At 41.0% G+C, this 23,903-nt stretch overlaps 1 protein-coding gene across 1 annotated transcript in view; it reads right to left on the reverse strand.

Moving 5' to 3' along the window:
* LOC115585585 (NACHT, LRR and PYD domains-containing protein 12-like) overlaps positions 1-23,903 on the reverse strand; it is a 79,089-nt gene that overhangs the window by 34,660 nt on the left and 20,526 nt on the right. The window contains exons 2-10 of the mRNA XM_030424061.1: positions 18,931-19,155; positions 18,145-18,430; positions 17,664-17,753; positions 14,553-16,407; positions 12,500-12,673; positions 12,156-12,329; positions 11,812-11,985; positions 11,464-11,637; positions 10,578-10,751 (exon numbers count right to left, since the gene is read on the reverse strand). Of these exons, the coding sequence (XP_030279921.1) occupies positions 10,578-10,751; positions 11,464-11,637; positions 11,812-11,985; positions 12,156-12,329; positions 12,500-12,673; positions 14,553-16,407; positions 17,664-17,753; positions 18,145-18,418 (3,089 nt within the window). The 5' untranslated portion in view covers positions 18,419-18,430; positions 18,931-19,155. The remainder of the gene's footprint in view (positions 1-10,577; positions 10,752-11,463; positions 11,638-11,811; positions 11,986-12,155; positions 12,330-12,499; positions 12,674-14,552; positions 16,408-17,663; positions 17,754-18,144; positions 18,431-18,930; positions 19,156-23,903) is intronic.

Below are 23,903 nucleotides of genomic sequence, written 5' to 3' on the forward strand. Positions count from 1 at the left end.
TAACATATATTCTCCATGTTATTACTCTGCCTTTTATTTTATAATGTGTACAATAGGAACATTTGAACAGCAGATGTCACACTTCCTCATTCTCCCATCAAGATCTCCTGCCAGCAGTTTCCATCTGTCCCAGCAGATTAATATTCTGGTACTTCAGGCTGTGTAATAGATGTACTTAAAGCAGTTCAGGTCTCCGTGATCTCATGTATCTGATCCATGTTGACCACCATCTCTTAACTTTCTCAGATTGTAGTTTTAAAGTGAACATCAGTCTCTCCATGATGTAGATTTCATGAACAGTTCCTTGTCAGTCTTCCAGTGTCGGTGTGTTGGGTTGTATCCACTTCCTCGTTACAATCAATAATATCTTCATTAGATATTTGTCTGCTATTGATCGAGTATGTAATGCCATGGTACCAAAACACACTGAGCTGACATCAAATTGTAAAGTAATTTAAATATGTGTTCCAGACAGTCATGAGTGTCATGCCAGTAAGACAAAAGATTCAGACAATCCCAGAATAAATGATAATGTTTGGTTATATCTGAACACACGTCCTCCAACAGTTTGTTCTGCTGCCTCAGTGTCTCTTCTGAGCAGCTGTTATAAAAAATCTCATCATGTTTTTCCATCCAAACTCCTGCTAGCTGTGTGAAGTCGTGGTCTTCCATTGTAATTTACAAATACAGTATGTTCCCATTCATCCTCAGTATGACCAGATCTCCCTCCCTGTCCCGTCTGTATTTAATATGCAGGGTGTTCCAATTCGTATATTTGTATAATCTAGATATTAGTTTCTTTCCACTCCCAGATTTGTAAATTGAAACAAAGACCTTCAGTATATCATTCTCAAGTCCTCTTTCAGAATTGTATCATATCGATGTCTTACTTGAAGGTATCTGAAAACATCCTGCTTCTCTAAACCATCTTCCCTTTAGAGATGGTCAGAACTTTTCACAGACCTGTTATGTATGCAGCAGCAGTAAGCTGTGAGGCCACTTTCCATCCATGTTCTAAATCTACTGTCTGTTCTATTTAGAATAAAATCCATGTCATATGCACACCAACGTAATATGTATTCTGCACCCTTTGAATTGTTTTTCCTAGCTACTCTGTGCCAGGTTGTTAGTGTTGTTTTGATCCAGGGGTTATTCTTATTAGTAAGACTGTCTACAGGTGTGTGTCTGCCTGTACAGGTGGACCCACAGATCCTCCCTCTTCTGTTTGCTTCCACCTGATCTGCAGGTCACAGATACTCAGGGTTCTTATCTGAGCTGCATAGTAGGAATCTTTTACATTTGGCAGTGCCATTCCTCCTTTGTCTTTTGATAGTTGCATTACTTGTTTTTTTTTACCCATCCAGATATATTGAGAAGTTAATTTCTGCCACTCCATGAACTGTCGATCACTTATTTCAATTGGCAGCGACAGGAAGAGATACAACAGAAAAAAATAACACTTTAAAACAACCGTGCCGACAAGAACACTCCAAAGTAAAAATAATCGAAGCTGCCATTTATCTTAATTCTTGCTGTTGGATTATTATATACAGCTTTGAAAGCCTTGATAAGAGAATGATGGAAACCAAATGTATCTAACACCTGATACAGATCGAACAATCAAGCGCCTTCTCTGCATCCAGTCCCATTAACATAGCTCGTGTCCGGACTTCCAGTTATGGCGTCTACCTAAGCAGCAGCAGGATTTAGAGCTCCAACCTACTGGGCTCATATTTGCTTTCCATTTGGCCATAGAGTCACTCAATCGTCCACGCTTGCCCCAGTGCTGATTTTATTACAACTTCTCTACAAAAATGCCAAACGCACATAAAAAAAAAGAAAGTTCATGAGCTGACCCTGAAACTGAATGATCTGGAAAACAGACACTGTCGATCCAGTCTGAGACTGATCGGCCTGCCTGAGGGAACCGAGGGGGAAGACACAGGGTCATTCCTTCAAACCTGGCTGTCAGAAGTTTTGGGTACGGATGCACTACCAAGTCCAATCATTATGGAGTCGGCCCACAGATTACCGGGCTGACAGGTTCCGAACGCCCTCCCGCACGATCATCATGAAGTTTCTCAACTATCAAGACAAGGTGAAGGTGATGAAGGCGGCGCGCTAAAGAGGAAAAGTGATGAACGGCAAAGACACATTATGACAATATGATGGGGTGAAGCAACAGCTCCGGGAATCAAACATCGGCTTTGGACTCATTTTTCCGGCTAGGATGAGGATTTTCCACCAGAGCAGCCGAAACCTTTTTCACACAGCAGCGGAGGTGAATGATTTCATCCAACAGGTCCGACAACAAAGTTCTGGTTAGCCATCCTGAGTGTCTGTAACCTGCTGCACTGAACAAACTGTTACTCACTGCATTACCTGCCTATCATGTGTATCCTAAAGACTGACCATTCAGAACTGGCATTTCAATTTGCTTTCATACTCCTATGTGCTTAAAACTATATATGTGAGAAAAAAACACGGTGTATGCTATAGGCATATTTCACTTCAGTTATAAGTAGAGATGTCCTGATCAGGTTATTTTCACCCGATCCCGATCCGAGTCCTGTAATATTCAGTATCTGCTGATACCGAGTCCTGATCCGATACTGAGCCCGAACTCAGATTGTCCTGGTTAATACAGCTGCATTAAGAAACAAAGTACCTGCATCAATGTTCCTTAGTAGGTTTTTTTATTTTGTTGAAACAAAGTCTATACTTTCATACGGCTCTTTCTTATTCAACTTATGCTGTTCCAACATTGTCCTCCACCTTCCTTGTGTTAGCAGGTGAGTGTGTGACGCTGCACTGTGACAGCAGACCCTCGTTACAGCAGCTGAAGTAGACGCAGCCCACGCTTGATGCCTCCATACCATCACTGCTTTTACATATTCCTCATGTTGTCACGTAAAATGACGTGGACGCGCTGCTCGTCTATTTCACAGCATTCAGCATCTCCTCGACTGTCTGTTTTACATGCTCTGCTGTATGAGACCCACCAAACTAGTGCTCATACGGCACGCTGTAACTCGACAGTTGAAGAAATGTAATATAATGCAGAGATGGTAGGACATACCAGGGATTCAAAAACTCTAGATGACTAAGAAAACCCTGATCCTCTACCACGGAGATGAGCTAGTTTTCCAGAGTGATTGATTTAATTACCCTCTCTGTCCTTTTTTCAGCCATGTCGCTGTCTGGAGGATATTTCTCTTTCCTTATGAAAGTATCCACGACTGTTTGTTGCTTCGGTGTCTTTGCCTGTATTGCTTGAGTGAATGTGTTGAATTCTTTGAGTGTTTGTTTTTTTATGTGCCGTAACAAATGCAGCTCCATGAAAGGGTCGTACTGCAGATGTTACATGTCACCGTTGGACTGCTTTCGCTTTCTAATTTGAGTTATTTTCACCCTGCAGACATTTTATCCACATTTTACCAGAGTAATGGTACGCATGCGTCTGTGCTCTGACGCAAATTTTTTTTTTTTAAATTGGGCCTAGGTCCACTTTCAGAATTCCGATAAGTGGAACAATGCCCAGATCGGATCGGGACATCCCTAGTTATAAGGTGACCACTATGATGCCTCCAGGGTGGATTATAGGTCTGCATCAACAGTAAGTCGATTCCTCTGCTCCTTCTTAAGGATCAGGGACTATAACCAAGTCATTTTTCAGGGAGGGGGGATAACTGTGTAGATTAGTCACAGGTGGAGAGTTGGGGAGTGGGATTTTGTTTTTTAGGTATTTAATGTTCTGAAGGGTGTTCAGTTCTTCAAGTTGTAAGGTGCTTGCTTTTGTAGATAAGGCTAAATGTTATAAACAGGGCCCTACCCTAGAAATGGTGTTATTTAGTAGATGAGTAGGAGTTTTGACCTGGAGCTTGTCTCATGGAATGTTAGAGGCCTGAGGAAATTTGTCAAACTAAAACAAGTAATGACCAGACTAAAACAGTACCACTCAAAAATCATCTTTTCACAAGAAACTCACTTACTCCCAGGTGTGACAGCTCGATTAAGGAAAAGATGGCCGGGCAAAATAATAACTTGTTCCTTTTCATCACCACCAGAGGTGTAGCCGTGCTTGTGCATAAATCCATCCCACTACGCATACAAAAAACTGTGTCAGATCCTAAAGGCAGATTCATCATTATTCAGGGTTCGTTACTGCAACAAGATCTGATTCTGGTTAATCTATATGGACCCAATAATAATGACCCAAACTTTTATAGTCTGTGCTTATCAATCTCTTCATTACACGGAGACATAATAATAGGTGGCGACTTCAACTGCGCCCTCGATCCGGAACTCGACCGTTCTTCAGGCTCAGATATTTCTCACCCAAGAAGCAGGAAGATTATACATCAACTTATGTTCCAACTTAACTTAAAAGATATTTGGAGAGATAGAAACCAAACAAAGAAAGAATATTCATGTCACTCTGATAGCCACAATACCTACAGCCGTGTAGAACATTATCTCATTTCCATTACAATTGTTTCCAAAGTTAAAGAATGTTTGTATAAGAGCATCCTGATTTCAGACCATGCTTTAATCTTGCTCAAGTACTCTGCTTCTGCTTACCTTAGAGGTCAGACTATCTGGTGTCTGAAACCACTTTGGTTACAAAACACTAAGTTTTTGGAATTTGTCCGTTCAAATATCGATGACTACTTTGGTCTTAACACTACTGAAACGTCTACAGCAGTAAGATGGGAGGCCTTTAAAGCCTTCATTCAAGGTCAAATGATGGGATATACTAAAAATAAATAAATAAATTAAATAAACATTTTTTACAGATGTTAGAGCTTGAAAATTACATAAAGGAGCTTGAATTAGAAATGAATACAAACAATAGCAGTGAGGCACAAAGAAACTTGCGATTTTGAAAGCAAAATATAATGCGCTATCCACTAATAAAGCCTCTGCAGGACTAATTAGACTGAAGCAGACTTATTATGATCAGGGAGAGAAGGCGGGGAAATTTTGAGCATGGCAAATAAAAACACAGCAAAACGAGAGAACGATAAATGAGATCATAAATACAAATGGAGATAACAACCCCCCCAAAAATTATCTCTTTGAGTCATATTACTCACACTTATACTCATCTGAAACCCTTATAACCACTGAATCTTTCCATCATTTTTTGACCATATTAAAATTCCTTCACTTAGTGAAGAAGCTAAAGCTGAGCTAGACTCCCCAATTACAAAAAAAGAAATTTCTTATGCTACTGAAGGAAGGAATGAAGGGGGAAAGGCCCCTGGTCCTGATGAACTTCCATTAGATCTATACAAAATGTTTAAAGATAAATTAATATCTCCCCTATTTGATATGTTGGTGGATAGCTTTCAAACAGGTGAACTTCCTACATCCCTGCGTAATGCTCTCATAATTGTATTATTAAAACCTGGGAAACCAACCACAAAATGTGAGTCATATTGACCAATTTCACTAATGAATTCTGATGCTAAAATATTAGCACTTAGGCAATTGCCATTATGAGCAATCAAATTATTACGGGTATAAATATAAATAATATGGAGAGTAAGATTGGACTATTTGCGGATGACATTAATGTGTTTTTATCTGATTTGGATCAGTCATTACACTTTCTGCTTGACATTACAAAGACGTTTGGCTCTCTATCGGGCTATAAAATCAACAAATCAAAATCTGCTATCCTTTTCCTTAAACACTCTGACAGAGCAGATCCACCTATTCAAACACTGTTTAAAGTGGTCTTGGACAGCTTCACTTACCTAGGCATAAAAATCAACCCTAACATTAGTATCTGCAAATTATGATCCAGTAATCGAAACAGTAACGGATTCAATTAATAGATGGTCATTGTTTCCAATCTCCATGACAGGCTGTATAAATATTCTTGATGAATAAGATGAATGTTCTCCCGAAATTCCTTTACCTTTTCCAATCGATTCCTCTAAGTCCTCCTACTCAATTTTTTTGTGAAAATGAAAAGCATGCTAAATTCATATGGAACAACAGAAAGGCCAGGCTTCGCTTAACCTTACTCTATCTCCCCTATGAAAGAGGGGGTCTTAAACTCCCAAACCTCCAATGGTATAATTGGGCAGCCCAACTTTCTACTGCTTCCTACTGGTTCGCATTGGAAACCCCATTGTCCTGGGTTAACATTATCCCTTTTTAGATGGAAAAGGCGGAACATTTGCTCAAAGGTAAGGGCGGCAATGTGCCGGCCTGTCTTTCTAAAACGGAGGCGTAATATTCCTCCTTTTCCAAAAGCTGCCTCTGAGGTAGGCGTAAACATGTGATGTGATGTGAAGCTCGAAGTCGGGCTGTGAACAGTTGACAATGAATTTGACTTCAAAATAAGAGCTTTACATTGCACCCCATTGGAGTTTAGAACTGGGTTCTTAGCGGGGGGCTTTTAATTTGAAAGTAGCAACCGTCCTTAGCCTGCCGACACATCATCAAGCTAACACAACAAAACTACAGCAGCTGTCCAGTTGTTCATTTTAATGTCCGCGGATGAAATGAAGGACTGACTGCTGTGATCAGCTGTTTCGGCTGTGGGTCGCACAACAGTGCAGGTCATTGACACCTCCGCCCACCTCACGCAGAGGCCGGCACATTTCCGCCTCGTTTTTAGATAGCAGGCGAGGCGTAAATAAGTGTACCGGCGGACCAAAAGACCCCCAATTTGCCGCCCTCTGTTTAAAAACGCGGACCGAGCCGCCAAAAGGACAGGCATATTGGCGCCTCACTGCTCTGTCTAAAAACGGCTTGTGTTCGTCCTCGTCTGCTGCTCACTGACCATGACAACCTCCAGATCTGCTCCAGCAGCGTCTCATGTGGTTTAAGCACTGTGAGCTGCAGCCCCTTCTCTGCCATCTCCTTCGTTGCTTCCTCAACAGTGTTGTAGGTGCGTGTCCCATTCGTGTTAAAAACTTGAAGTCTGGCTGGGAAGGGTGTCTGAAAGTGGATTCCTTTTTCCTTCAGAACCCTCTTAGCTTCCATGTACTGTTGCCTTTTCTTCAACACACTCGGTGCGCAGTCATTGTCCAGATTAGGGGTGTCATGATTCTCCAAATCCTCGATTCGATAACATTTTTGATTCTAAGGTCACGGTTCGATTAGATTCTTGATTTTTACTCACACAGGTTGCTATACAATTTTTAGACTTTACTTTTATGCAATATAATATCTGACCTTTGCGATGTACCACACTACATTGTCAAATTTAAAACATTTATTAACAACATAATGTAACAATAACTTATATCTTCAGTCATTTGGAAACTTAAACAAAATAACCTGCCATCTAGTTTCTGCAGAGCTTAAAAACTATGGCTTTTTTGTCGACAATGCGAACACTGTCAACATAACTCACTGGAAATCTAAAATACTTCCACACCAGCGACTTAATTGAAAGAGGAGGAGGTTCAAGTTCTAATGATGGGTCTCCTGCATCTGCAGCTGCCATTGTTGTAAGAGTGACGTAGCCCCTTTCAGGGCAGTGCATGAGGTGTGTGTGCGTAAGGTGTGAGTGGGCGAGCAAGAGTGAGGGAGTGTGTGTAGGTGCGGACAGTGAATGAATGTGAGAGGAAGGAGAAGCGAAAGGTAGTAGCAGTAGTAGAGTCAGCAACAACGTGTACAGTACAGTCTGCAGTCTGGCTGTGAATAAAGGCTACGGCTCCTCCAGATACAGCAAAGCTCTCTTGTATTATTTCCCGACCAGCTTAACACGTGAAAGGGTTCACCCCATACATAAACACAAACTTCCCTGGAGGAAATCACCTCCCCTGTGCTTCTCGACCACGGTCCGGGAGCCGAACAGGAATTGTGTAACACCATGCTATTGTCTGGCTGGATGTAGCTAATAGCTACTGGCTTAGCTAGTAGCTAAGTTAGAGGAGGTTGACTCGCAGCACGTGTGGGGGTTTTTTTTTTCGCTTGGCAAGCCAACCGGACGTGACATGTGGGCGTGGCAGCATCGACGATTCCATCTTTTAATTCTAAGTGCGAGATTGTGACGTAATTTCGGTCGATTTTGATTTAAAATCGAATTCGTGACAGCCTTAGTCCAGATTGATTTGTTTATTTTCCCACATAAAGCCCCTTTTCCACTACGCTGTACCTAAGATTTCCTCTTTTGTCTTGTACGGGTCGGGTCCAAGTGCCCAATCTGCCCGCCATGTTTCAGCAGTTTTCCAACAAACTCTATCATTGTTAAAGACTCGTTTTCTGACCCCTCTGAATGGAATAGACTCTAATGTTGTTTCGTCTGGATCTTTCCAACTGGTCCTCCTCTTTCTTCCAGGTGGGCTTGAAGTTGTATCAGCTCCTCCGTCACTTCTTCTAGCAACAGCATTCTTTCCTTGTTGTTTGAAACATGCTCCTCTACTTTGTCGAGTCTCTTTTTGGTTTTGCTGATTTCTTCTTTGATTTCCTCGAGTTGTTGCTTATTGTCTTGTCGGAAATCTTTTATCTTAGTGAGAATGATTTCCAAGCTAGCTTCCATGTTAATTTTGCCTTCCTCTCCATTATCATTAGCTGGTGAGCTACAGCTAGCTGGGGAAGACTCCTGACTCTGGTTTCCATGTGTTTCACCGTTGTGTGCAATTTAGTTAAGTTTGACTTTGCTCTGCCTATCTCGCACTGAAGTCTCACCCTTTGTTACACATGGCCAAATCAGTGCCCTCTGTGTGTGTGTGTGTGTGTGTGTGTGTGTCCTCTGTCTCCACCCTGCTCTATTATTAACATGTAAGTATGTATCTGCCTTTCTGAGTTCTCTCAAGCTGCCATCTTAGTGGCCGCTAAACAAGAAGCCCCCCAAAATTATTTTCAATGGCATGCTAGGGGCAAATACTATGCTAGCATCAAAATCTCTATTTTTAAACACTAAGAAGGCTCGACACAATATGAAACTTTGCTCAGAGTATCACCAGGGTCTCTACACATGAACACAAGCATTGAGGACATTAGCTGTTTTTATACTATTTGTATACAGAGTTTACTAAAAAGAAAGTATTTTAACAAAAATACGGTCAATGTTAAAAGTCATGCTTTCATCGTAATCATGCTTTTAAACAAGCCTTTGACTACATTCACATTCACAAAAAGACCCTAGGTTGCATTTTGACGAGTTTTTCTTTAAATGTCTAAATGTTGAAGCTTTCATTCACAGCTGGCTTCAAATTATTTACTTGAACAACAGAAATATGTAAATAATAACTCAACATGTAGAACAATATCACTGCGGAACACTGCACGTTAATACTGACAGGCTGTTAAAACCTCTCCACGGAAAACTAAACCGTCTTATTTCTACACTGAATTTTATAATCCTGTTCTCTCACAGTTAAACAACTCACGTTAGCAGTTGCTTGTTCCGCCGCCACTGTCCTGCCAGTTGAGAAGCTTCAATTTCCGAATGCAACGTAACACGCAGGAGAGTTAAGTTGGATCGCTCTTAAAGTTTAGTTCCATTTAATGCACCGATAATGTGTTGTTTGGTCGTTGGCAAAAAAACGCTATTGACCTTGAAGTTGAAAAAGGAGCCTCATATAAGAAACAATGCTGAAATCAAAAGCTGGAAAAATCACATGCAATATCATGGGAATAGTTGTTGCCAGAAGACAGAAGAGGTCCACCTTAAATGTCCTCCAGGTTACGTCGCATTCGGAGATCGATACTTCTTGACTGGAAGGACGGCAGCGAGCGGAACAAGCTAAGGTGAGTTGTCCAAAAACTTTCTTTTTAGTAAACTCTGTGGAAACAATGTTCTTAATGCTTGTGTTCATGTGTAGAACTAACACTCAGCAAAAATCACAAAATAAATAAAACAAAACAAAACAAAATAAATGATGTCGTTCATTTGTTTCAGTAAAGTTCAGTGAGCTCCTGCTGAAGAGGTGACCGGATTAAAAGACCTCTCCTTTCAGTTGACTTGGTCGCTGGCCACTGAGGTGTTCGTTAAAGTGATTCTGTTGATAACAAACAGGAAAAATAAATCTTTGTTTCTTCCCTGAAGACCCCTGAATCTGTCTTTAGGTTTATGACTGTCAAAAATGTTCTTCTACTTGAGAGCAGGAAGCTGTCTGGCCAAATAAAGAGTTGAGAAGAAAGTCAGGCTCATTAGTGATACACAGCTTTTATATTTACATACATAACATTAAATGATGTGACTTTTCATGAGTCTGGTCATTATCTTAAAATTTAAGAACTTTCACAATAACACATGAATGTCCAGAACAACTATTAAATGGACATTCAGCTGAGCTCAACTTCTGTTTCCACGATCAAGAATCAACTTTAAACCTCTTGATGACATTTATTCTGGTTAATCAACACTGTATATATGTAACTATATTTAACAGAGTCTGTGTTGTTGTGTCATTAAATGATCAACAACAGGTGGTGGTGTGATGTTAGTCAGGAGGTCAGTCTCAGTGTAAACAGGGTCTCTCAACACATCAATTAGTGTCTTCACTGTTATCAGCAGTGCTGCTGGTTCAGACTGTGAACCAACAGTCGTCAACTTGTCATTGTGACAGAGAACCAGCGTGTAAGCTCTTGTTGTCTGTTCATACCTGAAAGTGTCTAGTCTCCAGTCTGGATTCTCGAGTCCAGCCGACAGCAGCTTCACTCCTGAGTCTCCTGGATAATTGTAGGTCAGGTCCAGCTCTCTCAGATGGGAGGGGTTTGATCTCAGAGCTGAGGCCAGAGAAGTACAGCCTTCCTCTGTGATCAGACAACCTGACAGCCTGGACACACACACACACACACACACACACACACACACACAGGACAATGTATATTTATCAATGTGTAGAGACAGACATTCTGTGAATTACATCTGTGAACGATGATTTTGTTTTTCTGTACATGCAACATCTGCTTCCTGTCTGTCCTGGGAGAAGGATCCTCCTCTTCCTGATGTTTTTTCACATAATTTTTTTTTTTTCCAATATGGGGAAATATAGGCAAAATGTGTCGATCCCTGAGTGCGACCTGACAGGCACGCTTGAGGAGCGGTTCACCATTACTCTTTTGCCTGTCAGATCGCACTCGGGGATCAGCTCTTTTTGCCTGCCATGACAGCAATGCGCAGAAGATGCAGCAGCTAACGTGAGTAGTTCAAAAACCTTCTTTTTCATAAACTCTGTGTACACAAACAATGTTCTCAGTGTATCATGTTGTGTCGAGCCTTCTTAGTGTTCTAAAAATAGCGATTATGATGCTAGCGTATCCTGCCCTGAGCACTCCCGTTCAAAATTAACTTGCCCAAAACCGAAACTACGGTAAATTTTAAAAGTGCCTCTTTCGTCATAATTATGCTTTTAGACAAAGGTATGACTCAAATTCAATCCCAAATAAAGCCTTGGTTGCTTTTTGGCGAGAGTTTCGCTTTAAGCTAATTTTAACCAGATGCCAAGCAACATTTGAGTAGTCATTTAACAGAAACTGAAGTCAGACCTGAGAGTATCCAGTTTACAGTGTGGAGTCTTCAGTCCAACCGACAGTGACTTCACTCCTGAATCCTGCAGGTCGTTGTTGCCCAAATCCAGTTCGCTCAGACTAGAGGACTGAGAGCTGAGAACTGAGGACAGAGTTTCACAGCATCTTTCTGACAGATTACAGCCACTCAGCCTGAAAAACGTAGAGTACACATGTGAAAACCTTTCTCTGTGTTTGATTTAACTTAGTTTTATTTTGATAACATTCAGTTTCAGAACAGTGAGAACTGATAAAATGAAAGGAGAACAATGACAACTTAAAGGAACAGTTATTGTTCACTCTATATCTGTCTTTTTTAATCCTGACCTGAGACTCTCCAGTTTACAGTGTGGACTCTTCAGTCCAACAGACAGCGGCTCCACCCCTGAATCCTGCAGGTTGTTGTTATTCAGGTCCAGTTCTCTCAGACTAGAGGACTGGGAGCTGAGAACTGAGGACAGAGCTTCACAGCTTCTCTCTGACAGATTACAGCCACTCAGCCTGAAAAAGAGAAGACAAGTCACAAATGTGAAGACTTTTCTCTCTGTTTGATTTAACCTATAATTGTAGTTTGATACACTGAAAAGAGAAATGATAAAATCGCAGGACAACAATTACAACATAAAGGAACAGATATTGTTCACTCTGTATATGTCTTTTTTAATCCTGACCTGAGAGTCTCCAGTTTACAGTGTGGACTCTTCAGTCCAACAGACAGTGGCTCCACTCCTGAATCCTGCATGTTGTTATAATTCAGGTCCAGCTCTCTCAGACTAGAGGACTGGGAGCTGAGAACTGAGGACAGAGTTTCACAGCATCTCTCTGACAGATTACAGCCACACAGCCTGAAAAAGAGAAGACAGGTCACACATGTGAAGACTTTTCTCTCTGTTTGATTTAACCTATAATTGTAGTTTGATACACTGAAAAGAGAAATGATAAAATCGCAGGACAACAATTACAACATAAAGGAACAGATATTGTTCACTCTGTATATGTCTTTTTTAATCCTGACCTGAGAGTCTCCAGTTTACAGTGAGGACTTTTCAGTCCAACAGACAGTGGCTCCACTCCTGAATCCTGCATGTTGTTATAATTCAGGTCCAGCTCTCTCAGACTAGAGGACTGGGAGCTGAGAATTGAGGACAGAGTTTCACAGCATCTCTCTGACAGATTACAGCCACACAGCCTGAAAAAGAGAAGACAAGTCACACATGTGAAGACTTTTATCTCCGCTTGATTTAACCTATAATTGTAGGTTGATACACTGAAAAGACAAATGATAAAATCGCAGGACAACAATGACAACATAAAGGAACAGATATTGTTCACTCTGTATATGTCTTTTTTAATCCTGACCTTAGAGTCTCCAGTTTACAGTGTGGACTCTTCAGTCCAACAGACAGCAGCTCCACTCCTGAATCCTGCAGGTTGTTATTATTCAAGTCCAGCTCTCTCAGACTAGAGGACTGGGATCTGAGAACTGAGGACAGAGCTTCACTGCTTCTCTCTGACAGCTTACAGCCACTCAGCCTGGAAGATAGTTAGTCATACTGTTTCTGTCATCCACAATACAAAATACATCACATTTCTGTAGAACCTGTTATAGTGTTGATGAGTCAAAAAATCGAGAGTCTCGGGTGAACAGTAGATGTTTAAACAACTAGTGTTTTTCATTACTTGCATTTCACCTTTGTGAAAAGTTCAGAAAGGTCAACTATTCTATTTCTGTCAATTTCATTGATAATATCCTCATGTTCAACTTGCTGTCCATGTCGTGTGTGTTTTGTGTGTCAGGCAGGTTAAATTACTTGTCTATGGACATTCATCTTAGTTTGCCAAGATACTGAAAGTGTGTAATGGAGAAAATTAGGCACTTTCATATGTATCTGCAACTGAATCTAATACTGAAATCAGTAGTAACAACACACAACACGCTCCAGAAGTTAAAGCTGCCACAATATCAATGACAGGAAACTAAGCTAAGGGTGCTCTGATCGGGATTCTTGGGGCAGATCATCAATGGCGAGAAGCAGCATCGACCAATACCGATCACTGATCAAAAGGTCCCTTTACCTTATTGTCATCTATAGTTGTTAGTTATTAGTGGTATAATGAAACCACAATTGAAATGCTGATGAAACAAATAATAATATTCATCTTACACTGAAATAGGAAATAGATTTAAAACAAAATGAGAAGTTAACTGAACACTATTAAAAGAGAAGTAAGAACAAGTAAGACAGAATTTAGTAACAGAGAGGGAATTTGTAATTAAGTATTTTTTGGCCTTTTATGGCTTTATTGACTGTACGGCTGAAGACATGACAGGAAACAGGGAGAGAGAGAGGGGGAGTGACACGCAGCAAAGCGACCCAGGCCGGGAGTCGAACCCGGGTCCACTGCAGAGCCTCGGCACATGGGACACGCGCTCCACCAACCGAGCTAAACGGCGCCCCATTCTCTCTCGTCTTTGAAGTGCTCTTGAGCTACTGCTCCACCTGGTCAGTGCTTGTACAAGGTTACTTTAATCTCTGTCAGAAGATTGATAAAATGTCCACTGATGTAAATTGTCTGTAACTCCAAACTCAGGGTACTTTTACCTCCAATCAGTGCTCAGTTTAATACTTCAGTACATTCATTTTGTGTAAACGGTTTGTGTAGCTCAATCAGCTGTTAGCTCTGTTAGCTCTCATGCTGTAGGGCTCGAAACATACAGTGTGGTGTTGTCTCTCCACCGGGGCTGAAAGAAAATGACATACTTTTTTATGAGTTAGCTCAGTTGTTAGCAGTTGTAGCATTGCCATGCGATTGTGCATCAGGGAATTTGTTTGGCTATTTGTTCAATTATCAGCAATAATTCTCCAGAATGACTCACCCAACCTTAAAAAAACAGACGTTTTTCTTTTTTTCTTTCATGGCTGCATTAATGTGCAGAGGTACAATGAAACTAATGAAAGAATGCAGGTTTTTCAATTGATCAACTAATTGAAATCAAATACTTTCATTAGTCGATCCTTCACATGTGATATACAGCAGTTCATATCTGCAGTTAACTGTTTACTTACAGAGCTTTGTTGGAGGCTTTGACCACTGGCAGCAGCCTCAGAAGAACCTCCTCTGAAGCAGAGTATTTCTTCAGGTCAAACACGTCCAGATCTTCTTCTGATGACAGTAAGATGAAGACCAGAGCTGACCACTGAGCAGGAGACAGTTTATCTGTGGAGAGACTTCCTGATCTCAGGTACTGTTGGATCTCCTCCACTAGAGAACCATCATTAAGTTCATTCAGACAGTGGAACAGATTGATGCTTCTCTCTGGAGACAGATTCTCACTGATCTTCTTCTTGATGTACTCAACTGTTTTATGATTGGTCTTTGAGCTTCTCTTCTTTTTCAGGAGGCCTTGAGGGAGAGTCTCATTGGTCTGCAGTGAAAGACCCAGAAGGAAGCGGAGGAACAAGTCCAGGTGTCCATTTGGACTCTGTAAGGCCTTGTCAATAGCAAATCTGTGGACATTTGTCACCGACTTAATGCTGAAAAACATTCTCACATGTTCACTGATAGTTTGAGCTAGTGCTGACATCCCATTCTTGTTTTCGTTAATGAGCGACATCTCTACATACAAAGCTGCCAAAAACTCCTGAACACTGAGATGGACGAAGCTGAACATCTTGACTTCATCATTCTTCCTCCCACGTTCCTCTTTAAAGATCTCTGTGAACACTCCTGAGAACACTGAGGCTCCTCTGACATCAATGCCACTCTCTTTTAGATCTCTTTCATAGAAGATCAGGTTGCCCTTTTCCAGCTGGTGGAAAGCCAGTTTTGCTAATGACTTAATGTACAGAATACACATGTTTTGGTCAAACTTCTCATTTGTCTGATGATTCTGAAAGCTCAGGAACTCTACATACATCTCAGTCAGGGTCTTGGGCAGCTCTCCTCCCTCTCTGGTCTTCAACACATCCTCCAGAACTGTAGCAGTGATCCAGCAGAAGACTGGGATGTGGCACATGATGTGGAGGCTTCGTGATGTCTTGATGTGGGAGATGATTCTGCTGGCCTGCTCCTCAACTCTGAATCTCTTCCTGAAGTACTCCTCCTTCTGTGGGTCAGTGAACCCTCTGACTTCTGTCACCACGTCAACAAAATCAGAATGAATCTGATTGGCTGCTGCAGGTCGTGTGGTTATCCAGAGGCGAGCAGAAGGAAGCAGATTTCTCTTGATGAGGTTTGACATCAGCACATCCACTGAGGTGGACTGTGTCACATCAAAGTCTGTTCCTTTGTTTTTATTGGTCGAGCAGTTCAGTTGAAGGCGGCTCTCATCCAGTCCATCCAAAACAAACACCAGTTTGAATTTACTTTTGTCATAGTTGGTGTTTCCTGATGACTGCAGAGTCGTAAAGATGTGATTAAGAGCCTCTTTCTTGATGCCTCTGGTCTCTGTGATACATTCATGAATGAGTTTTGCCAAACTTAACGTTTCATCCTTCCATAAGTTGAGCTGACGGAAGGTAAAGGGGAATATGAGATGCACATCTTGATTGTTTTCTTTGTTAGTCCAGTCCAACAGAAACTTCTGGACAAGAAATGTTTTGCCAATTCCTGCGATGCCATTGGTCAGCACTGTTCTGATGGATTTTTCTTTACCAGAGGGGGGTTTGAACATGTTACAGGGTTTAATTGATTCCTCTGTTGTTGGCTTCACCTCCATCTGAATGACCTCATGCTGTGTGTTGATGTTTACGTCACCCCCAGCTGTGACGTACAGCTCTGTGTAGATATCAACCAGAGGTTGCTCATCCTTCCTCTGTGCCCTCCCCTCTTGTGCACAATTAAACCGATCCTCGAGGTTTGACTGAAGCATATTCTGGTAATATGAGATGGGTTGTGGCTTTGGTACTGGAACAATCACATCTGAGTGACAAATAGAAACAATAAACTACTGAAATGCAGGATTTTAAATGTACAGTTGGAGAAAGATGTCTATGGAAACTATTGTAACAGTATGATATCTGTAGTTGTGTTAAAGTAAACTATCTTAATATTAATATTTGATCACATCATTCTCTCATGTACCCCAACAACATATAAATCTATCCAACAGGGAGCTGGTCAGTACAACCACAGCTCTGGACTGGTGACCACTGAGCAGCTGTTGGTGTTGCTGCCATCTTCTGGTTGAAATGTCACAATGACGAGTCCTGTAGCTTCCATTTTAATATTCTCCTTCTGTCTATATAGATATTTAGACTCAAGCCAACTTGCAGGCCCAGAAGTGTGCATTCTTAACTTCTATCACTCCTCCTTGTTTTGTTATAATCACTTGATGATGTTTAAACATCAATATCATTTAAACCACTTCCAATAAATAAAAAATAAAGCTGAGTCTGGTGGCTCCATACAGACCATAATTTATCTGGTTTCTTTGGTTTCCACTCAACAAAACAAGGATGCAGGCCTTATCTGAACCACAGGTGAGCTCAGCTAGCTTTCCACTGTCACTCCACTCTGTCCTCACAGTTATCAACCACTTTGACTTCATGGTCGGGTCAACTCCAAATCTGAGTTATAAACCATGAACTGAGCTGAAGTCAGTTTCAGTTCATTTAATTTGACAAACAGAAACAAGCTAACAAAAATGCTTCATACTGTTCATACTACATAAGACCCGCCCTCTTAATAATAGCAGCCAATCAAAAATGACTAATGACCTCCTGCAACCTGGCTGCTGTAGCTGCAGTAGAGACAGAGTTTGATGCAGATCTGATGGTTTGACTTAAATTCAACATAAAAAGGATTAAACTGCCTCCTTCAGCTCAATCCACTGTCACAACAGTCCCACTGTAGTTTTAATCCTCCTGACAGCTCACAGCCACATACAGAATAATATAAAAGTGATGTTACAGTCTACGGTAGCCAAGAAAAAATATTCTCCTTTCAGATGGATTTTAAGACTTTTAAATAGCTTTTAGGGTCTTTTTGAAGAAACTGAATCAATGCTTTGTATTCAATGTCTTTCAGAGCTGCAGATACTCTGATGCTGCTTCAACTATAGATCATCAAGGACTTCTGTCTCCGCTTTCACTCAGTTATAATGCAGTCAGTCTTACTTACTTTTTACTTTTCCAAACTAAAAACTAAACTTTGTCTTTCAGGGCTTCCGTACATACCAGAGAATACAGCAGCTTTACCTTCACTCTGAGAGGAAGAAGGTCCTCTGTTCTCTGGAGTCTCTCCAACATCACCAACATTCACTGACACTGAGAGAGGTGAAGACAGAGATTATGGCTGGGTTGCACCAACAAGGAATCATTTAATCTCAGATCAGATCTAATCTGTGTTTAGTAAAACTAGTTTAAAATGAGTTAATCCAGATTTTCAGGCAGAGCTCTGCTGCACCATTAAAATGAATCTCTGCTCAGTTAAACAATGTTTATTCTGTGAACCAGAGCACCATCAAACCTCCATCCTCTCCAATAACAATTACTGATGCTTCAGCCTTTTCTCCTCATTATGAAATCAGGCCTCTTTGTTTCTCTTTGCTGAAAACAATGAGCTTCTGTACTGAGAGGCCTGTTCCTTTACAAGTATTGTGTGGTCGACTCACTCTCTTCTTCTGAAAATGATATTAAAATAAAGACTGTGACTGACCTTCTGGTCCTGAGCTGTTGGCTGACAGACTCTGCACCAGGTCATTCCTCTTGATCTTCTCTAAAATCTTCTTGGTCACCTTCAGAGCTCCATCAAGTGTAAAGGTGTTCACCATCAGATCCACTGTGTCCCGTCTTTCTGCTCTCTCCAGCCTGGACTCTTTGATGGGTTGGTAGCCTTCCAGGATGTCAGGCAGCTTCAGATACCATTTGAAATCCTTGAATTCATCAACTTTTAGATCCTCCAGAGTGTTGAAAATGTCCTCTGGTGTCATCGTGGCTCCCTGCTAAAGACAGGCAGTGTTATCACCTGAAGGAAAACCAGCCAGACTTCCATCAGCTGGGAAACATCAGGGAAGACCGGTCTGAACTGTTGAGAAGCTGCTGCATTTATGACCTGACACACTGCGACCTGTACTGACAGCATACACAAACTGCTGACCTTTTTATTCTCTGCTCTGCTGGCAGAGATGATTGTGAGCTAACGTTACTTTGACATGTTGGGAGATGATGTGGTGATAAGAGTGATACAAACACACAGCAGGACCTGACACTCCCTCATCTCTCTGCAGTAAAGTCAGCTCACATTAAAATCACTCAATTAAACAAAACATGAAAAGACTCATTTTGTTGAGAAAGTCACATTTCATAGAATAACTAGTGAGTTCATTCATGAACATTCAGAACTTCAAATCATCTTCATTCAGTTCATCACTGCTCTCATCCACAAGTTCATGTTGTAGTTTGTTGATCAGAGGTGTGTCATGTTACCTGTCACAGTTCTCACCTGTTAAAGTCCAGATGAGGTCAAAGAGTGGTTCTTCCTTCGTCTACAGACTCTGACAGACGCTGCTGGTGTCTGTGTTCATCTGAGCGACAGCCGTCACATCCTCATACCTTCAAATCCAAATCCAGACACATCAATGAGGTGAGAGCAGAAAGCCAGTGTGAGCTGTAGTGCTGCCAGTCAGCAGCAGGTGTCAGTGTTACAGAAGCTCTGTCAGTCAGCGCTCTGATGGGAGAGATTTCACAGCAGTTAGACACACTGACAGAGATCCAGAGTCCAAACTGCAGGAACAATGAAGCCCCGACAACAAGAAGACAAACAACAACAGGTTGATGATTGAATGAGGGAGAGAGAACAGTCTGTAAACTCATGACAACATGTGACAAACACAAAGTGCATCAACAAACAGACAGAGAGGTCGACTGAAAGCAACAACACACATCTCACACACATTTACAATAAACTGTCTCTTTCAAATATCTGCTCTGTTTTCATTCAGTAACAACAGCATTAATGTTTGGTGGCTGAATTTAAAGAGTCCTTCACATGTTGTCACATCTCAGTGTCTTAATACACAACTCACATGCTGTATGTATGTTGACAGAGTCGCTGGTAAAATCACAATCAGCTGATCAAACTTTGATGAGCTCATGATTTTGGCTCCGTCTCTCTTGTTGAAACTAAACTTCTCTCCACAAACATGTTACATTTAGAATAACGAGCTCGTTCTCTACAAAAATACATCTTTATTTTTAAAGCTGCTTCAAAATAAAATCATTCTTGTTGGTGGACTAAGAGACATTATTGGAGGAAACAGAAGAATGAAAGAATAAGCAGCTGTTTGTGATGTCATTCTTCTGGATCAGAACCTGCTGAGGAGTATTAACCTCCCATGGCCGCTCACTCACACTGTCACTTTGTCTCATACTGCTGTGGCTGCTTTGTGCTTTTCAGCAGAGCGTCTGGATCAGAACACAAACATTAGAGCTTCACTTCTTCATCAAATCAAATCAAATCAATTTTATTTATATTGCCCAAAATCACAATCACATTGCCTAAATGGGCTTTACAATCTGTACAGTGAACAACATCCTTTTAAAAAACAAAAACAAAAACCTTTTAACTGATTAAAAAAACAATGGAAGAAACCTCAGGAAGAGCCACAGAGGAGGATCCCTCTTCCAGGACGGACAGACATGCAATAGATGTTGCGTGGACAGAAAAGAGCAACAATTCACTGTTTACAAGTTACATCAACAGAAAGTCTGATACAAGTTATGTAAAGTGAGTGGATCCAGGAGACAACCGAGCAGGACGTGACATCACCAAGTGGTGCCCGAGCCAGACGACCTCCTGTCCACCATGATGACCTGGAAGAGGGCAGGACACACAAGATGTGGTTCCATGTTTGAATGGTCCAAGAGAGAATCTGGTCTCTGCCTCTCAACTGGTTTCTTACTAATAAAGACACAAGTTGTGTTTAAATGAATTCACTGTTTCAACACAACTAAATGTTTCCTGGGAGATAAACGGGACGTTTAATTGTTTTATCAAACTCCCTGATGAAGAGGACCTCAACATTGAGAGTGCACGCAGGTCTCTTACGTCCTATAAACCCCAATATTTCCAGATCAAATGTGGTAAAATTCCTGCACTTCTAAACAAAGCAATTAATCCTATAGAAAGGCAGGGGCACTAAAGTCTTGCAGTTTGATGGAAATCGCATTCAATTCGACCATGACTTCAGATCATCTTAAAGTAATTTCGCATAGACATTAAATTTGGCCTTATAATGTAATCTTGATGATCTGGATCCTCCTTTTCTGCCACACCACTCTGTATATTGCTGTTTATGACTGTCAACTTCACGTGAAAACCCTGAGTGGCTGGCAGAGGGGACCCTTCAGTGTTTGGCTCATTGTGGTCATTGTGGGAAGTTACTGTTTTTTCTTGCATAATCATGTATATAGTTGTGTTTTTCTTTCTTTCTTTGTTATTGTTTGTTCTATGCACACAGATGAGCATCATGCAAAGGGAACATGATGACCGTAGCCACCCCAGCTGCTATTCAACTTGTAGTGTAATGAAGCAGTTACGGACAATGACATGACATATTTGACTCATTGTTAGAGAAATCATAAGGTGTATTACTAATTGGAAGAGACATCAACTGTGTGTTAAGCTGTTTCTGGATAAAAACTCTATCTAAAATGTACATCCAATAACAACGAGTAAGGCCCTTAAAAATAGCTGTGAAGAATATGGTTTGGAGAAAGATACACCTGAAGGATACGGACTATAAGATTTACTCCTACCCTCATTCCATATATTCTAGGATTGATTATTTATTTATCCCAAGCAATGAATCATTCGGAGCATTGGATTGTCAGATCCATGGTATAACTTTGTCAGATCATGCACCTGTGACGGTGGAATGGGACGTGGGATGAACTGTCTCCTCCAGCAGGTGGAGGTTAAGTTCTTCCCTGTTGGGGATTCTGGCAATCCAAGCTTCACTCAGAGATGAGTTAGTTCTATATTTGGAACTTAATGATAAAGACGATTTCTCATCAGTTACACTTTGGGAGGCAGCAAAGGAGAAAAATAAATCAACTAGCCTCAATCTCAAAGACAGCGATGTAAAATAAAAGAACGTTTGGAGAAACATCATAAGGAAAACACATCCGCCAAAAATCTCCACAAGCTTTAAGAGTCAAATAGGCAGTTGATGATTTCTTAACAGAAAAAGTCGAGAGAAATCTAAGATTTTTGAAACAGAAATACTACGAGCATGGCAGTAGAACCCTGCAGTAGCAGTCTTACCATGGTCCAAACATTAAAAGTAACAAACCAGAAAGTCATTTTTATATAAACCACAGAAGCCTTTGCTGCATTTTACTAAGAATTATTCTCAGATAAAAACACTGAAAATGATCCAGGAAAAACTGACTCATACCTGAAATCCATCTAAACTTCTAAAATAGACTCCACTTCATCAGAGTTCATTGAGCTTCTTTAGTTATTTAGGCCAATAACTAAAGAATAAAGAATAATAAAGCCCGGGTACAGATGGGTACACAAATTAGTTTTACAAAACCTTTACTGATCTCATCAGTCCGATGTTGGAGAGAGGGAGATGCTATCTGTGATTATCTCAGTGATACCTAAAGAGTGCAAGGACCCTACAGATTGCTCCTGGATTTGGTCTAAATTTCATTAGATGGATAAAGATATCATACACCAATCCACAAAGCACAGTCAGAGTCAACAGACACACCTCTAAAGCTTTCAGTTTGGATAGAGGAACACACCAGGGATGCTCGCTATCACCACTCCTCTTTGTTTTATTTACTGAACAGCTGCCACAGACGATACGAGACGACATACTCATTAACGGGATAGAGACTGGCAGTGAAATTCACAAAATTTCACTCTATGCGGACAATGTTTTAGTGCACATATCAGACCCTTTAAATTATCTTCCAAGATTAATAGATAGTGTTGCTCAGTGTAAGATACAAAGTATTGCAGCCTCCTAAACAGAAGGAGGGTGGGGACTCCCCTACTTTAGGTATTATTGGAACTGCATGATTTTAGCAGTTGTTGCCTCACGAGGAGAAACTTAATAAAGTTTGTGAAACAGGTGCAGCACATTTTAAATCTCTGGTGTCTTCTTGTGAATTCAGCTTTAAATAAAATACATTAAGATGTTTCTGTACTTGTGAAACGTGTCATGGCTGTAAGAGCCTGTCTGTTGTTCATGTTTAAAGAGCTTCTGACCTCCCAGCAGCTGTTTGAACTGATTTCATCTGTTACACTAAATGTATTAAAGAATAAAACACACTGACAGTAAACACGTCACATTTTAACTAATAAGTAACTAATATAGGCTGCTGCTCTGGAGAGAGGAGAACGTGGAGAAAGTCACCAGACTCCCTTAAAAAAACACTCAGTTCTGAGCCTGGTTGTGTCAGGAGAAACTGTGTGAACTGTGTGAAACGCTCTACAACACATTCTGAACTATTTGGGCCGTCGTTCATTCGGCAGACGTTACACATGAAGATCTGTCTCTGTGTAATAAATACATTTCTTCAGTGATGTCTGTATATTTGTATATAGAACAGGAAGTGAGATCAGATCACAAGATGAAGGTCAAGACACGTTTAAGGTCGCTTGTGAACTGATGATGGGATCACTGAGGACGGAGGGTAAAACCAACCAGTCTGTCTCTCAGGACGCACCTGTCTGTCTGCGTGCTAACGCTGGTGAGGGTTAGTTCATCTAGAGACCAACAAAGCTCAGATTATAACTCCACCCCTGGGTCCTCTGACTGAACTGTCCATGACAGGTAATGGATTACTCATAAAGAGGTACGTATTACGTTACGTAACTTGTAATATCCCTTTAACACATACTTATTGAAGTATTTATAAAAATCCTCTTTTATAAACTCTGGCCTCTTTAAACTTCCTCTGTCCTGCTCATGAGCAGAGGAAGTCATGTGACAGAGGAGGACAGGTGGAGCCTCCACAGGTTAACACCAGAGGCAGCTGCTCACTTCCTGTTTCCTGCCCACAGTTATATACATAACATGACCACGTCCCTCACTGACCTCATTGTAACCATGACGATAAAGCTCTTCTGAACTGAACTGAGTCATGTGAACCTAAAACCCAGAATGCTCTCTGAGCTCGACCTGGTTGTGTTGGTGGTGTCACGGCAGGAGGCGGCTTTATTTCTGCAGCGCTCGTCTTCCTGAGCTTGTTTGTTAAAACTCTTTGTAAAGGTGAAATATAAGTCAAGTTTATCTTATTCTTCTTATTAAAGAAAGAATCAGAGTATCTGGACTGGAAGTTGATTTCTTTGTGTCACATTAAAGCTGAGCAGACTGTTAAAATACTTCTGACTGCACAAAGAAATCCACCTGGACTACAGCTGTTATTAAAACCAGCTGTACTGAGATCAGTCTGTAA

Source organism: Sparus aurata, chromosome 1 (assembly GCF_900880675.1).
Source record: "Sparus aurata chromosome 1, fSpaAur1.1, whole genome shotgun sequence".
NCBI lineage: Eukaryota > Metazoa > Chordata > Actinopteri > Spariformes > Sparidae > Sparus > Sparus aurata.